General features: G+C 41.0%; 1 protein-coding gene and 1 long non-coding RNA gene across 2 annotated transcripts; both read right to left on the bottom strand.

The window, feature by feature from the left end:
- Positions 1–10,249: 10,249 nt before the first annotated feature.
- On the bottom strand, positions 10,250–11,368 carry LOC136507577 (heavy metal-associated isoprenylated plant protein 32-like). Its single transcript, XM_066502254.1, has one exon. It carries the CDS (start codon positions 11,366–11,368, stop codon positions 10,250–10,252), a length of 1,119 nt encoding a protein of 372 aa, XP_066358351.1.
- A 4,534-nt stretch (positions 11,369–15,902) lies between these two features.
- LOC136509664 (uncharacterized) lies at positions 15,903–17,382 on the bottom strand. Its single transcript, XR_010772416.1, has 4 exons — positions 17,200–17,382; positions 16,848–17,096; positions 16,746–16,783; positions 15,903–16,039 (listed from the first exon to the last, which is right to left on the bottom strand). It is a non-coding gene; the product is annotated as an uncharacterized lncRNA (long non-coding RNA).
- Positions 17,383–18,756: the final 1,374 nt, after the last annotated feature.

Genomic DNA, 18,756 nt, shown 5'->3' with positions numbered 1-18,756 from the left:
CTCATCCACAGCGGGATAGAAGCAACTCTTGCAATAACCATGATACACAGTGCCATCTGCAACAATGGGAAAATAAACCCTGAGTATGAGAAGGTACTCAGCTAGACTTACCCGTCATGAACCAGAAATAAAATGACTCCAAGGATTATGCAAGGCTGTATAAGTGGACGTAACTTGACAACATTTTGCGGAAAAGGCAATTAACCGTTGTACAATTGTGATTCTTTTATCAAGTTAATTATAACTATCCATTTCTAGATTAGCAACTATCCTATGCCAAACATGTGGTATATTATTTAGAATCATACAATAGTAACCATAGCAGGTATTGTAATTCCATATTCATTTGAACCATCATGTTTCATAATATATTTGCTACGATGTTGGGACTAGCCAAGTTTCTTACTATCCAGGAGAGACGGCGATTCGAATCGATTTCAACCAGCTGGGAATTTATTCCTAACACAAACCCAGATCTATCAGCCACGATAGTCTTAGGTCACCTTTGGTACAACTCAGGTACACATTTCGCGGGTCCGTACCATGCCGCACAATCTGGAACACCAGATGCCAGGATGCTCAGGCCAAGCCTGCCCTTGGGCTCAGTCTGATCGTTCCCCGGAAGGGGCGCACAACAGAACGGTTCCCGGCCTGAGTTGAATTACTCGGCTTCGCGGTCGGAACGAGTTATCCGGCCAGCTAAGTGAGAGGCATGCGTTCAATCTTGTCAGAAGCGCCAACAACGGTACGGTCCTTAATCGACATAGACGGGGATAAATCCACACCCAAGACCTCCATGTCTTGTTGCTTCTCTATCGACTTCCCGTCCGGTCTCAATTTATTTTTACCACATGGTTCTGTTCCACGATAGCAGATATAGCCAACCAGTGCTCCGGTATCCACCTATCTCTCGCAGGTGACAGGACATCACCCGACTTCTACCGGTCTAAGCATGGCTAAGCATATATTCGATCCTGGACCTATACCGGTTAAAGGGTTAATATCTGGACAAGGAATGTACATGCATCAAGTGGTTTCATTCAACTCTTATACCTAATGCATCAGTCATAAATACGTAAGTAAACATTCATAAATTACTGGGAGACTTATGATGCTCCGGGGCTTGCCTCGCAGAAAGGAAGTAGGGCGGTGGTCAGGGCACTCCGGAAGCTCTTCAGGGTTCTGCTCCACGCCTTCGGGAGCGGGGGCTTGCGGATTCTCCTGCGGGTTCCCTTCCTCTGCTTCTTCGAATTCCAGCAACGTGATCTCTTTCTCCGATCCTAGATGCATGAGTATGGTATGAGTATTACGAATGCATAATGTTAACAAGTGCATCGCGTTGTTTGAGTAGGTGCATATCTCTTCTCGATTACTACTTAACTATTTCTACAATGCATCGACTACACCACAACCAGCAGCTACTTGTTTCACCCATAACTGGAGTTCTACAAATTCAAAAACAGTGATCCTGGACTTTCTGGAAAGCTTAACAAATTCTTTACAACTTTGTTATTAACCATTTTTACAGTCTACATCAGTTTCAACATGCAACTCATCATATTCTAGAATCAGTCCAGAAACTACTTAACATGCAATATAAAGTAATAACACTTCTACTTCAGGTAATTATTCAAAATTTGACAACCTAGAACCTACCAACAGTTTTAGCATACCAAATACAGTTAAGATGATATAATGGTGAAGCCCAAACTATTTATTAAATTGCCTTTATTATTTTATTTAGATATCTAGGTTAAATAATAAATATATATCAAATGTGCTTAATAAATTCTCAAAAATTTACAGAGTCTTACTAATGCTATCAAAGGACTACTATAAAAATTTCATGTCATTTTACTAAGTAGAACATTCTATACAAAAATGATAAGGAAGCAAGGCTTGAAATAGCATAAATGGAAAATCCTATTGAAAAGTGTCAAGCAACAGATTTCTTATTTTTCTTAACATCCATATGGTACTAGTATCACCTCCAACAAATTTCATGTATTTTGGACTCATAATTAATTTATAAAAATTCATGCAAGGATTAACTATTTATAAATGAAAAATCTATAACTATAGATGTACACATGCACTGGTCCTCAAATTTTTACCCAAGCTCATGTATGACAAGAATAGCCTACCACAAAAATTTCATAATTTTTGGAGCACAGGAACTCTAGATATAAAATAAACAATTTTGAATGCATTCAAAAGCACATTTCAAATCCTTATTTAAATCTCCAGAAATTTCTACTATTGAAGCCAAGAACATATTTTTACTAAATACTACACTTCCTAAGCAACACAATCATATTTATTTCACAATTTTTGGAGCTACCAAACTGAAGATACGAATTTCACAAAACAAATCAAAAACTGGCTTCAAAATGAGTTAGCCTTCACTACTGCTGTCGCTGACAGGTGGGACCCGCTGGTCAGGGGACCCCACATGTCATCGACACCGAAGCAGAGTGGCGGCGCTGTACGCTGCGGGCGCGGCCAGAGCTCGCCGACGGCGAACTCGCCGGCGGTGACATCATCACACGGTGATCTACTCGACTTCGCGCATCGATTGAGCTACGTGGGTGGCCTTCTCGTCGGAGCTAGCGGCTACGGCGGCGGCCATGGCGGGGTGGAGGTGCGGGTCGATGGTGAAACGCCGGTGTGGGCTACGGTGGCTCGAACGGACGCTGCGCCTGAGCATCATCGAGCTACGGCTGGAGCTACCTAGTGCCCTAACGCAGGCCTGGGATGGACGGTGGTGACGTGGCCACGGAGACGGAGCTCACGGCGGAACTCCGGCGAGCTTAAACGCGCGGCGATGGCTTACCAAGCGCTGTCAGTGGTCACGGGAAGAAGTAGTGGGTCGCTGAGGGGACGGAGGAGCTATGGTGGTGGTGCTGGAGTGGCTAGGCGCGGGCTGCGCGCGGCTATGGCTACGGCGGAGCTGCGGGCGCTCGGCGGCTGCTGCAGCGGGGAAGAAAAGCCGAGGCAAGGCGAAAACGGGGTGCGGCTGAGTGCAGGCGGGCGCTAGCGTGAAGAAGGTGCGCTCGGGCGCGGCGTGGCCTGCGCGGACAGAGCGTTGGCGACGCGTGGCCGTCGCCGGGGACACGCGGCGCGCAGGGTCTGCCGGTGTCGGCCACTGAACGCGCGCGATTCAGTTCGATCAGACACGATCGGAACAGCCTGACAGCGAGTTTTGGTGATGACTTAACTTCTAATCCGTGACGAATTAGCGCTAGGTTACTAAACCGAACCTGTAGACCTAAGTACCAGTTACAATTGTTGTTCAATGATCGTGTTCCAATTCTTATCGTACACTGAGTAAAATCATGATCAAAGTCGGCTCGTTAGGCTGTCAGGGTTCCTGACTTAGAAAAAAAATCGTTAAGTGTTGAAAACTGGGTTTTGCTGGTTTTTGTGGGACCCATTCAAGCATGTTAGAAGCTAAATCGGTCCATGACCCAAAAATAAAAGTTGTTCCTTATGTCAAACACTACAACTTTGCTTTAGTGAACTCCTCCATGCAAGGTCCCTAACACCTAGTTCAACTTTAGTCAAACATGTCACTTTGAAATCATAATACACATTCAAACCATGGCTAAATGACCAAACTAGCCCTAGCACTAAATACCAAAGTTGTTCCTAATGATATCCTAAGCATGTTAAAACAATTTGCAAGGTCATTTAAGCATTTCATGTAGTAGTCACTCATATAGCTATTCAGGTCAACACATGAAATATCACTTAAGTGCTGGATCATGAAATGTGGCCTTCATGAACAAGGTTCCTTTTGTTAACCTAAGTATAGCTAAGGTGTTTTAGTGACCAACATTACCCACTTGCATCCATTTGCACATGATCACATGCATATGTTCTAAGAAACACGCGATAACAAGTAATGTTTCATATGTTTCGATCAAATGTTTCAGTTGTAATCGATGATTTATGAATGCTTGATGTTCATGCTCATGTTATGCAAGTCAAGTTATGCAAGGCTAACACCCGAGGTGTTACAGGTGGAATCGGCCGGTGGCGAGCAGGAAGGAGAAAGAGAGGACTGCAGGCGGTGTTGCGCTTTTAAATGGCGGGGCGAGACTTCTCCAAACGCACTAACAGCTGCTCGGGCAAGCCACGCAAGCAGCTACGCGTCGCGTGCACGAGAAGGCAGCTGCTCCCGTGCTACTGTTCATGCCTGACAGGGCATCTTCTCCCTTCTTTTTCTCTTGATTCCAAACATGAACTCGACGATCTCCAAAAACAAACATTGTTCACCTTTATGTCTTCCCTAACTTTGCTTACAAGCTCATCCCCTGCTTCTAATCGGTTAGAGAGATCAGGGCCAAGAAACAGGGATAGATTGAAACTGAACTCAGAACTTCAATTAGGGTTTTGAAAAGAAGTTTTGGTTAACAAAGGTTGAGCAATTAATTAGGATTAATTATCAATCAACCATCTCAATTAATTACACCGTAACAAGGTTCAAACATTACACTAATTCATGGTACAAAAGTTGGACCAATTTTATTTATGAAAATTCATTTGAAAAATCTCCAAAGATTGAACTTAAAGCTATTTTCAGAGACAGAATCACAAATGGCTAAGTGCTGGAAATAGTTTTGAATTCAACCTTTGAAGCTCAATTTAACATGTTTGACTTGAAAACTAAAACAAACTTGTATCCTATATTACAAAGCACATTATAAACCACAAAGTTTATATTAACAAAATTTTATTTGTTTAAACAAATTCTCATATATAAATTCACAAAGTTCCTTAAACACTATTATAGACATCATTTCATGAAATATGTGAAATATAAAATATGCAACATATGAAACACTACAATGCAACATATGAAACATCACATATGCAACGTGGACATGCTACTATTGAAACATATAATGCATTTAATGAAACAATACTTGATAATTATGCTTCATGATGCACATGATCAAGTTTTAACTGCTTTTTAACATCTGGGATGTTACCGACCTCGAGCTCGGGATCCACCTTCGACCATTCCAATCTACTACGTAGCTAGGAGCAACAACCCCCGTAATTGAGCATACAAATACAAGAGCAGCCGCACCACTGGAGTAGGGATTAGCGCGCACCGTGCCCCGAACCAGTATAAAATCTCTGTGTCTCGTGTGCTACCATCTGATTCCGTCTATGCGATCACGTTGTTGGATATTACCGAAGCAAAACAATCCAACACCATGTCTCTTGATCTTCTCCACCTAGCCACAAGACACCATGTCATGTCTCATATGCAATAAGCTCCTCCAAAGCACTAGTCGTTGAGCACTTGATATGGGGTCAAATTACAAATTGGAGATTGCCACGACATATCCCTTGTAAAAATAATCTAAATGGGCATATGGATCGCTTGATCTGGAGTTTGGATGTGATACTTATGGTAATTGCAACGTGTCCACGTCCACAAACTACAAAACTAAACTATCTAGTTTTTTATTTTCAAATCAAAACATTCCATTTCTTATGAAACATATTTATTGAGTTGTTTTGATGTGTGAATTACAAGAGTTTTGACTCATGACCAAGAAGAATCCCCCTCATCTTGTACTTTTTAATTTTTTCTCTCCACCCTACTTTCTCAAATCATATGTGTTGTTCTTCTCTTGCCTGGTAAGGGGATCTAATGAGCTTGCCAATACTAGGGCAACCTAAGATGTACTTGCTTTGATGGGTCTCTCTTGGACAATCGTTACTTAGTCTACCCGACAAATGAAAGAACCCCATTTCTGAAATTGGGAGTCTTCAGTTTCCGTTGAAGGCATTAAGGTGTGCCTCTATGGGTTGTATGTAATGTGCTCATATGTCCCAACATGAACATGGAGACTGTTGACATACATGAGTATATATATATATCTATATATATATATATATATATATATATATATATATATATATATATATATATATATATATATATATATATCTATAACTAATATTAAAATCGGTAGTGTTTTCTTGGTCCATCACTCTCTCCCATATAAGAGTAACGTACTCAGGAACAATGCAGAGTCCGATGCTAAGACAAATTAGAATGCATGTGCCATCATTAGATAAATGTGTAAACCATCCATTCTGATAAGAGTGAGAATAGCACATGTCCATGTGTGGTACATAATTTGATTCCAAGACAGGTTAGAACGGGCAAGAACAAAAACTGGCAGTGATATGAAAAATGTCACTGACGGGTAGTGGCTTGACCCAACATGGATATATCACTGCCAGATCGTAGCTTGAGCCGACAACGTTAACTTAGCTATCAACGACGATCTTTGCCATATATACCAGCATTAATATATGACTGCTGGTTGGTGGTTTTATCCAGCAGTGATAGGAGCCATCATTGTCGGATCATTAGCTTCTCGCCAACTTTCTAGATGCTGGGCTTACCCACCCAGTAGTGATAAGTAGTCACTGCTGGCTCCAGCACAACCGACACTGATGCTCCGGCGGTGATCGCATGTGCTGGCGTAGTGGGCATATGGCAAGCGAGCAGACGGCCCAGAGCATGCAGACACAAGGAGCGACAACCTTTCCCAGGTGGGCGATGGCCTACATGGGAACAACAGAATAGCAGGCCCCACAAAGAAAGGGGGCATATGGCAGGCGAGCAACGGTAGCCCTGGAACTGTATGCGGACATGACAAGTGACGGCCTTTCATGCAGCGTATGGCAGGCTATGGCCTACATAGAGATGATGGCACAATAGGCCCCATGAAGAAGGGGGGGGGGGGGGGGGGGGGGGGGCATATGGCAAACAAGCAGCGATGGCCCAGGTGCTGCATGCGAACATGATGGCGACGAACTTTCGCACGGCGCGCGGCGGGTGATGGCCTACTACACTGGGACCATGACATAGCATGCCGCATGAAGAAACCACGTGACCACGTCTTACCCTAGTGTGCCTTCACCAATTTCTTCAGTCCTCAGTGCACGAGTTGAAATTGTTTCCTCTGCCAAAAATGGCTCCCTTCTCTATCCTCTTAAATCTTCCTGCCAGCTGATCAATTTATTGATGTGGCACCTTTATTAATGGTAAAAAATCACTGCATTGGGACTACCCTAATTAAGCCGATTTAAGGATGAACTAAAAAGATTATTGCTAGACAACCATGAGTACTTACAGTAAACTATATCTTTCATATTTTGATTACATTTAGTCAAGTGATGGTTGGAAAGTGCCTAGATTTTACAAATTCAACAGTGAAGATAATAAAACTCAATGGAGAACATTAGTTTATTTCTTGCACATTTGGATAAAGCTACTACCGTGGAGCATATGAGAATGCACAATTTTTTGTTATGTCTTAATGGTACTGCTATTGTCGTGGTCTTCTTCTTTATAACCTTGCTCTATTAGTTCTTGGGCACAACTAGAGGAAAAGTTTCATGAACACTTTTATAATGGAACCAATGAGACGATATTGTCTAATTTAGCATCGCTTAATCAAGGGCATGACGAGTTTGTCCTTGATAATGTCAAAAGGTTTAGAGATATTGTCTAATTTCTGAAAGATCATACTGATTTATCTTTTGTTGGCTTATCCTCTAATACAAAGAAAAGCTTGAGCACATTGAGGTTCTCTCATTGTTAATCAATTGTTGCAAAAAGCTTCAACATTCGAAAGCTGAAGTAATTTTGGAGAAGTTCATGAGTCACATCGTCCTAACATGCATGTTGTTGAGTATATTCGGATAGCTCGAAAGATGAAACTAAAGATCGTTTTGCTATTGAATGTGTATGGCCAGCACAAGGCGATTCACAACAAGAAGATATGAAATTTACATTTGATGTCTCAAATGTGGCCATATTTTTTATGAGATGTTGAAAATTGATAATTCAAATTATCTCATCCTTTGCCACCACTCAATGAACTGAAGCTTTGTGCATAATGTTAATGGCATAATTATGCTTCTCATGCTACTAATGACTGCAATGTCTTCCGTCGGCATGTCCAATCAACCATTAATGAATAATGATTGAGTCTATCAAGGATGAAAATTGACAAAGTGCCCTTCCCAATCAATACTCTGGAATTGAATAATATGCTATCTTGGTTCGGTCCAATGAGGCCAAATCTGTTGCTAGAACACAATGTGATAATTAGTGGTCGTAGGAAGATGGGAAGAATGAGAAGATCTCATGCCACGAAGTCATGCCCTGGAAGTCCGTTGATGGTTGGGAGAGCATCAAAATCACCATCAAATATTCTGGTCTCAGGGGAGGGGGAGGGGGGGGGGGGGGGGGAGGGACTCCCATTGGAAAGCAAAAATAAGATGTTATGATAGCAAAAAACTGCAATTTCGATTTCTCAAATCGTCCTATGTAAGGCAGATAAAAAACCCTTGAAAACCCTCAGGTGAAAGTAATCAGAAGTTGGAAATTGGAAGACAAAAAAATCAAGATTCCCATCAAAGGTGCAATCGTCACAGTAGACTTTTGACCGACTTCTGAACAAGTACACCAAGCAATGGGCATATGCAAGAAGTAGTTCGGTCACCTGTGAAGCAAATTTATGTGTCTAAGAAGGAGGTTTCGACTGCTTATGAAAGCCTTCAAACAAACATTTTTTACAATCGACAACATGGAAGGGCATGTCAATGAAATTGACGAGCTGATTATCATTGAAAATTTAGATCAACTCTTTATGCAGAAAGTGGAGATACAAGGTTCTACAAATGATGATGAAGCCGAGAGTATTTCCAACTTTGATGGTGCCCTTCGTGCTTGACAAAAATGAAATGGCACAAGATTCAACACACTCGTTGTAAGAAAATCAAGCAAGAGACATGTGAAAATGAAATGGCGCAAGCTTCAACACACTCATTGTAAGAAAATCAAGCAAGAGACATGTCAAAATGAAATGGCACAAGCTTCAACACCATCGTTGTAAGAAAATCAAGCAAGAGATCTAGAGCTGCTTGAATGGTGGCAGATACATGTAATTATCTTGACCGTATCATACTCCTACCATAGTGATACTTTGCAATAATTTTTTGTGACACATGAATGTTTGGTTGTGAGTGATCGATCTCTATGTAGATCTTTCAAATGTGAGGTCTATGTTCTATCTTGCATTCTAAACAAAGATTTAGTTTGAAGTTTTTTTTGCGTCTTTTGGGAGAGAGAGAACCTTCACAGAAGATTTAACATAACATTTAAGCACCTTTGGCACTGCATTATTTTTCCTCTTCAAGATGGTTTTAGTCGACATCTTCAAACTAATGCACACCCAAGTTCCCGTTAGGACTGTGTCTTTGGAACGGGTCTAACTAATCCTGTGCACGCATGTAAGGATGGATGCTCACACCTGATTTCTGAAAGATACAGGACAAAGCACTCTACCGCCACCTTGACAACCTCCACCACATCTCGTGACTAAGTAATGACCTCGCCGCCATAGCGCATCATCCATGCTCCTAACCTTAGCTGCATCCACTAAGTGAACCTCTTGCTCACACCTACATCCTATATTGTCCCTCATCACCGTTTGTGATTGACTGCAACTTCGCCTTCAAAATCTTGCCCCTCACCACCTCTCCTCCTATCTCTTGAGTAACTTAAGCCACCAGCTTACCTCACCGCTTGTATTCCACCACTCCATCGGTGGTGGTTGACAACTATCATCTATTCTGGGGCATTCTTCTCTGATTTTGGCATGCCAAACCCCTAACCCTAGCATATGCCTTTTCTCCAAATCGATTCACCATACTCCAAGGGGGAGGGACCTCACACTAACCATTAGAGAACATGTTATTCGATTTGGATCTAAGGAGAGAGTGCATGAGAAAGAAAACAGAGAGGAAGAAGGCATTTGATCTGGGTTCCTACTAGAATAGTCATATTGCGACAATTATCACAATGCTACATAGAAGAAAGGGAAGCCATCAACACTAACTTTTCTTGCCAGAAAAATTGGTAGTTAATGTAAATACCTTAGTCTTCAAGGGACGCAGGTTTTTACATTTGTTAAAAGAAATAAAATGCGAAAACAAGCTAAAAAGGAAATACAAAAGGCAATGGTAAAAGGAAAATGAACCATGCTAGCTGGTATACTAATTTATCATAGACTCAAACTAATCTTGTCTATTTCGACCATTATGATTTGACTGCCGACCACCTATGACCAAATATCCTCCTCCTGGTTGTCTCACATTGTCCAAAGTATCAAGAGGAGATAGTTTCCCTAACCACATGGATCTCGCCTTACATCAATGAGCAGATGTTAGGGTTCTCATCACTGAAAATGTTGTCATGTTTGGGCGGCAGTGGCATCGGGTAGTACATCGGTGGTGGGTATTGCTGCTGCTTGTGCCCATGCCCATTGTCGTACCCCATCAGCTGGTACCCGGTGCAACCAGGCCCATAGTGGGCATTTTGGCTGTGAGGGGAATGGGCGTTCATCATCATCTCGTGCTCCTGTTGAGGCTGCGCCATTATGCTTGGTTGTTGCAGCATTGGGTTCCTGGCTACCTGCTGCATCATCTCCGATCCGCTGCTGCCAGCACCGCTAGGATAGTACCCGTCCCCAGGCAAGCTGTTGGCAGGCATACCAAGCCCATGTACAGCGCCGCCACCATATGATGGCTGCACGTTGTAACCACCCATGTGAGTGTAGGGATCCATCGACATGCCGCCCATCTGGTCCATATTGGGGAAGCTGGCGGGGCCTATCATGTTATTAGTGGGCCTCATCATTCCCCCCTTCTGTGGCGCCATACTGCCACCCATCATCTGGTTGCCTACACGAACACTACTGTCTTTCTTAGCTTGGCTACGGTTGTTCAGGCTGCCCAGGGCACTGTTGTGTGGCGGCTGCCCAATGCCACCGTTCTTGACTTGGCTGCCTCCAGCATCCTGGTATAGCTTTGTGCCCACATCTTTCTTGTTGTCATTGTTAGCATTTCCCGGTACTAGGACCTTGGTGCCTCCACCAATCTTCTTGCCACTCTGCTTACCACCCCTATTGATGGCTGGAGGCATGCCCATGAGATGAGGAGGAAGCTTCTTCCCCTTCAGGGTCTGCAGCCTCTGCTCAATCTGTTGTTGTATATTTGGAAGATGCTGCTCCGGTGTCGGTGTCAGCTGAGGTAGCACCATTGTTGCATCATTCGTGCCACCACCGCTTCTGGCAGCACAGCCACCACTGCTGCTGGCTTCACCCTGGGGCAGACCCTTGCCACTAGCATCCTTCAGCTGATCGCCCATGTCATTACCACCAAGCTGGAGCTTTTGGTGCTTGCTTACTGCAGCGGAATTTGCATCCCACAGCTGAGCGGACATGCCAGACTTCTTCAACTTTTTGAAGACAGTATCCATGTCCATGACGCCAGTCACCGTTACCTTCCCTTGCTGTCTATTGACATTGGTTTGGTAGACACCTGTGTAGATTAATCCAGCACATTTCTCTTATATAGGGGAAAAGAATAGAAAGATGGGAAAAGTAATATGGCTGAACAGAACAAAGCCTGTAGAGACTGGAATAAAAACAAAAGAATACAATGATTTGTGATTTAAAAATATTTGTTTTTTACCATCAATCTTATGCATGATCTTTTTTATTTCCTTGACGCATCCATTGCAGTTGATGTCGACTTTCAGGTCACAGGTCTGGGAAAAAAGAGGAAAAAATTGTTAAGGAACAACATAAGGCTTGCTGGAGACATGCACAACAAGATGATGATTGTTGAGTTGCCTGCCTGATAAAAACTACAGAAAGCACAAGAAGTAAAATATATGGAATGCATGAGGGCTGTTGCTTGAGTTGAGAGGAAGTAAAAAAAAAACCTCACCTGCACCGTGAGAATGGTCTCCTTAAGCATCCTTGACCACCTCAAATGCTGGAGCCTCCAAATCACCTGTTGGATTGTTGGTCTTTCCTTGTACCTTCACAATGAAAAGGTCGAGGTGAGACACTGAGACCCTCACAGGAAGAGAGAGAAAGAGACTAGGGTTTCTGTGTCAAGAGACAGAAAGAGACTTGGATTCTTGGTTGATCTTCGATTCTTCCCCCAACCCTATTTGGTTAACAAATAGGTCCTCATCTCTTATAATTAACTTGGGCTTTTTTATAATAGGGAGGTATCTAGGCATGGGCAATGCTAAGGTACTCCAATTTCCTATAAAGAGGTAATACCTTAAATAAATCTGAGCCGTTAATTTTTTGGATTTTAGGAATTAATCAAGTAAATAAAAAATCCTAAGAACAGAAAAAAAAATCCCTCCCGATCCCCTTAATGACAAGAGAAAGAGAGCGCGGGCAGTCCTCCTTTCTTCATGCTTAGAGGTGCAAATCATTAGTCACATCACTCATCACAACACACACATATCACATGAATGCACAGGCTAAATGTATCATTACTCACATCACTCATCACCTAACATGTGCATACATGTTATCAAGTTGGCATATATATGCGAATCATATCCATGCAAAATCAACTGTATCAAGTCACATGCAAAATTACATGGCAATCAACAAATATCAATTCCAAATTTACAAAATAAAAAAGATATACCATATTTGCCAGATCACACATGCATCAATCAAATCTAGAAAAAGATTTTTATATCTAAATTTTTCCTTATTTATCCTATTTTATAGAACAAATAAATAAATATATTTCACATATTACCACATAGGAGGGAACAATTTCATGTCTTGCAATAAAAACACACATAAAGAATAGATCTAGGGACAGAGAAATAGCAAACCCATGTTGGAGTTAGTGTTTGCAAAAATTAAACCATGAGCAAGGCTAATCAAACGCCTGTTGTGTTGCCTACCAGAGAAAAATATGCATGCCAAAGGAACAAGATACTTCCCCTATATATATCTACAACAACCTAAGAACATGAATTTGTTTATGTTGGGCTTACCTTTCGTTTCCGTGAGAATGCCTTTGGCCCCGAAAGCTGAAGGCTTTTTTTGTTCTTCCACAAATTGTGAAATATGGTTCTTGTACAAATGAGTAGCGAAGGAGGGGGTTTAAATAGGCTAAATGCGCAGGCAGTATATTAATGTTGGGATATCTTGTTCAGATATTATACAATCCTATATTAATGTTGGGTTATCTTTATTTTTCCTTTCAAAAATCCCCGTCCTCTTATAAATTTTACATACTAGTCCCTCTGTACTTCTATTTAGTTAGGCCATAACATTACAACTTTAGTGAACTACTATTAAACAAGGAATCTTCTGTTAAGTATATATGACGGTATTTGTCAAAATTGTTTAACAAGTATATTATGTATGTAAAAAAATGCACTATTCACCTAAGCGTTTGATTAGCCCACTTACATACCAGTTAAACACTACACAATGGTAAACCATTTCTATTTATTAGGTCGTTTAGCCTGTTTAAATGGTCATTTTTCCTATTTAAGCGGCCATTTAGAACAAATAGTAATGGCTAAACGACAAGTGACCAACTATTTACCTTTTAGAATTTAGGATAACGCTGAGAAAATGTTGCATTCTAGTATTGAAATCCTAATGTCCAAGCTAGGAAAATTTTATCTTTAGCTATATGTGACAATAAATCGTTAATGACATAAAGGTTGCATCATGTTCTTCAAGACTGCCTTAAGCTATAGACTATCTACGTAATGATTACGTTGAGCCATTACGTGTTTCATGCAAAACGTTATTGCTTGCATGGAGAAACATGCATTCTACATAAGGATCTTGTTATATCACTATATATTTGTCTCATTTAGAGCGTTACATCTTGCATTAGAAAACATACAATGTATGGATCACGTGATACAGAAGTTCGCTTAGCTCGATGTAGTAACACATCTCATTCTCTAAGGTTTTCATCCTATTCAATGAGAGCATATATATGATGTTTGGTGAGACATGTCAGTTGTGGAGTGCTTCTTGCAATGACTCCACACGACATTGTTTATACACAAGAATAAGCAGTCAACATCTTTGAACATACTAGCGATTAATCACAGAAATATAAGAAAAGTAGGGGAAATCGATGAGACTTTCCATCACCTACCTAATAGGTCAATGTCCCAAACAATAAAACTAATTTTATGGAAAATAACTAGCTATGAAGTGGTGTAAGCTCTTTCAACTATGGAAAAGTTTGTTTAATCAAATGAGTTAGCCCATGTGCCACCTTGTTCCATGAAATATTGTTAGGCAAATTTCATCCATTAAGCACAGTTTTTTTGTCTATTTAAATCAACAGCAGGTTAACCAATGTACTTGATTGTGAATAATCTTGAAAAGGGGGGCTTGAATGCCAAAGGCTAGAGAAGGGATGCACAATAATTAATGAACATAGAGATGTGGTGCATGAGGTCATAGCATCTGGTACAGCCTGCAGGAGCGCTTCATGCATTTTGTTTGGTGAGTCAGAGGATGGTGGCAACCACAAAACATTTTACTTATTATACATTATGGTGTTTTTGAGTTTAAGCTATCGCCAAAACTCTTCTTCTGCCGATCCTAAAATTTGCTCTTCTTTTCTGCTAGGCGGTTAGTGTATTTTAGTAGGAGTAACTCCTCGATCTTCTCCTACTTTATCTTTACATACATTCACCTTTCAAATCAAAATGAAATGGAAAAATAGAATGCATCAAATGGTTGTTGTGTCTCAGTTCACGCAAGTACATCCAACACTTTTTTATTGATTCCATGGCAGTGAGCACATTTTTTCCATGTGGCGTTCTGTGCAAGAATGGATAATTTGGTCAAATGAATAGAACAGATACATATCATTTCAACCATACAAATATCTATGAAGATTTTACAGCTAATACAATTCATTGCTACTGCCAGAGATACGCATCTGCAGTCTGCTATAGCTAGACTAAGGAAGAGGTTCATAAAGTATTGCTATTATTTGTCTATATTCACATGTCTGGTATTCAATATGTGCAAATAAATACACATATATCTAACCAAACCACTATGTTCATTGTTTTTCTATGATTCATTGCTTGTGCTAGAGTCTGACATGCATGGTCTGCTATAGCTAGAATAATGTTATTTTAATTGCTAAAAAGGACAATATAGACTGATGCCATTTAATAGAGATTGACATAAATAGTCTACTACAGCTGTATAAACTGATGTCATTTAAGTGCTACAAAAAAGGACAATCTATTGAAAGAGAGCTACATAGATATTTGTATATGTTTTCAAGTGCAACATTTAGTTCATGCAAATAAATATACATATATATAGAAATCAAACCACTATATTTTTCTATCACTACTAGAGCTGGGTTTTTTCTATCGACAGGAATGGCTAAAAACCTGTTAGGAATGTGATTCATGATGGCTGGCTGTTAGGAAATGGCCGATAGGATCGGCTTGTCAGGAAAAGCACTTTACTCCTATCAGCTGTATTTCAGGAAATCTTTCCTGTTGGCATTTCGTAACGGCCTAGGGTGGGCCGATCAATCCTTTGTTCTATCCAGTAAACTGCCAGGAATTACTGTTAGGCAACCAACCGGAACTGACACCTTTCACTACTACAGAAATGTTTTGTAGGGCTGGCTAGTGAGCCTTCGTAGAGGCGGCTCGGCCAGCCACCTCTACCATACCGTCTCTACAAATCATGTATTTGTAGGGTCTATAAATCGATTTGTAGGGACGCCTATACAAATCGATTTGTAAGGGCGGTTCAGTCTAAAACAGTGCCTACAGTACATTTTTCTGGAAAAAAATCAAATTTACAATTCAAATTCGACCAGAATATATATATATATATATATATATATATATATATATATATATATATATATATATATATATAATTCAAATCTAACCACAAGCACAAGAGAATTATATAAACTACCATTACAAGTCCAATTCACAAGAATATATACAATCAATCATTAAATAGATATAATTCATAAGTCTAATTCGTTTCACAAGTCCAAACCGTTACACAAGGTAAGACCAATGTCAAATTCATATAGCTAGAGCATCCAATGTAAGAGTCGCCTATCATTCTTTGCGGGTTCAGGTGCCCTGTAAAAGATTTCCATATCAGTCATGATAGAGGCAATAAGTTTTAACTAAAAAAGATAGAGAATATAGTTGTGAATATAAACATTAGATTACACAAACCACATGTTGTTGATTTGTCTCTAGCACAATGCACATGCAGACCTATATTCAGACGCTCAAGACTGTAAGCAAAGAATGCATACGGACTGTGTCTATCTCTACCATAAGTACAAAAATAATCTAGCCAAGCACTATGTATACACGCATATGCACCATTCTGAATTGTTTGACCAAATAAAATAGAAAGCATGCAGTTGTCTATATAAAGCCGCTGATCAAAACGGCCCACATATACTAGGGAGCTTGTGTGTTTCTCTCTTATGGATGTATGCAGTAGCAGCAAAACAAGTAATATTATTCCTAGTATTACTATCCGTTCCAGCTTCCTATCTTTCAACCATCGTTTTCAAAGAAAAATGAAATAATGCTTTCTGATTCTCACATCAAACCACAAAAAATGTAATTACAAGATATAAACAAACATTTTAATGCTATCTGATACTGTTTGCTTGCCTTGTTGTATATTGATACTGTTTTATTACTTGCTAGTAGATAACATGGCTACCAACTGTTCGGCACATAAAAAACAGCAAGTTATCACTAATCACTCATCATACATCTTCTAATTTTTCTCAAATAATATCACTAATTTGAGGCCTGTACTCACCAATTTGAGGCCTCACGGAGGTTACTGCCCTGTGTGCCCTGCAAGCCAGAGAAAGCACGTGAACTGCGACAGATACGAAGGGAGGGAGGCCAGCATCGTTACTTGTGGTGATGGTGGAGGGTGCAGTGCCTGCGAGGGAGGTGGCGGCCTGCGCCACGGCGGGGTCCTCCGCCGCCGCCGCGAGCAGATGGGAGAGATGGTCCCCTAAGGATTTGGCAGCCGCGAGCATCTCCTCAGCAGCCAAGACCACAGCACTTGACCCAATCGCGTCCTCCAGGTCTCGCCGCAGACGTACCTGATCTGCTAAGCCACCACAGTCTCGAAGGAGATGGACCGAAGGAGATCCGTGCCCTCCTCAACAGAGATAGGTAGACGAGGTGAGCACGATGGAGAATATCGGCGTCGTGAGCATAGCCAAAGGGATCTAGGCGGAGGTATGAGTACGAGTACTAACCTATAACGAAGGGATTTGCTTGCTCCACAAATCCAACCACTATGGATGCCCCTCCACGCCTGGGCAGAGGCAGGCCAGCGCGCACGCACGCAGAGGCTGAGGTGGATCCGCTGGAGGGGCCTGAGTGCCAGATCTGGTGGAGGGGCGCTTATGGCCTTCGCTGGATCGGTCGTGCTTCGTAAGGGCCGCCACCACCTAGGGTTGCGTGCCACCACCTTCATCCGCCTGGGGCTGCGCGTTGCCTCCTCCGTCCGCCATGCGTTAGAGACACGTAGGAGCTCGCACCAATAGGGTTTGGGTGGTGGGGAAGAAGGTGGAGGATGATGTCGATGGTGATGCTGTGAGGGCCGAGCGTCGCGACCAGGAGAGAGGCATAGGGAGAGTGACGGTGGAGAGAAACAAAAGAGCTTCTCCTAGTTTGGAGACTATGAGCGTGTTTGGTGCGGCTCCCGTACAGCTCCAGCTCTGGCTCCGGCAGCGGACCCGCACCAAACGGTATAGGTCGAAGGAGCCCTTCTGCCATGAAATGAGAGAGCAGAAGCCGTTTTGGCGTACGGCAGGTGAAGCCCGAATTTGAGGCTCCGGCACTCCGGCTCCGGCTCTCGCACAAGAGCAGCCCGAGCGGAGCTCGGCCAAACATGGCCTATAAATGCTAGGGTTTGCCAAGAAGTGTTTTTTCAGCCGTTTGATCCTAAATCTTGCGGTTGTGAGTGATTGGGCCAAGATGGGCCGACTGTGCTCTAGAATATATACTCAGAGTCATTTGTACCCTAAAAATGCATTTGTAGGGGCGGTTTCTGATTCAGCCGCCCCTACAAATATTTTTGCATATTTTTAAATATTACTTGTGTATATTTTTTATAAATGTATAAATGTAATAAAAATAATTTGCTATATTTTTCCGTACACATAAAAATTACTTGCTTATATATAGATATAATGATACATTTTATTTTGTAAAATAAAAAAATATATTTAAAAAATTTAAAATTTGAATTTGTGAACTTCGAATTGAATTTTAAGACAAAAAATGATCTAAAATGAAAATGTTGTAAACATCAAAGTTGTAGAACTCATCAAGATGTACAACTTATATTTTGGTCATCTTTTCATTTGAAATTTTTTAAAAAGTTCAAATTTTGAATTTCAATAAATGACAACTTCAAACAAGATTTTGAAAACTTAAATGATTTCAAATAAGAAAGTCATGAACATAAAAGTTGTTGAACACATAACTATCTATAACTTTTATTTTGGTCATCTTTTCATTTGATAAAATTTGAACAGTTAAAATTTTGAATTTCAATAAATGACAACTTCGAACAAGATTTTGAAACCTTAAATGATTTCAACTACAAAAGTCGTGAACATAAAAGTTGTTGAAATCATCACTATCTACAACTTTTATTTTGGTTACTTCTTCATTTGATAAAGTATTAGTAAACATTGTTCACAAATTCACATATCACTCATAGTTTCATGAACTATACGAGAGACATGTTGATTTGTGAACAATGTTTACTATCACTTTGTCAGATGAAGAAATAACCAAAATAA

Source organism: Miscanthus floridulus, chromosome 15 (assembly GCF_019320115.1).
Source record: "Miscanthus floridulus cultivar M001 chromosome 15, ASM1932011v1, whole genome shotgun sequence".
Lineage (NCBI taxonomy): Eukaryota > Viridiplantae > Streptophyta > Magnoliopsida > Poales > Poaceae > Miscanthus > Miscanthus floridulus.
Note: the sequence above shows the minus strand (reverse complement) of the source record. Positions and strands in the feature narration are given on the sequence as shown.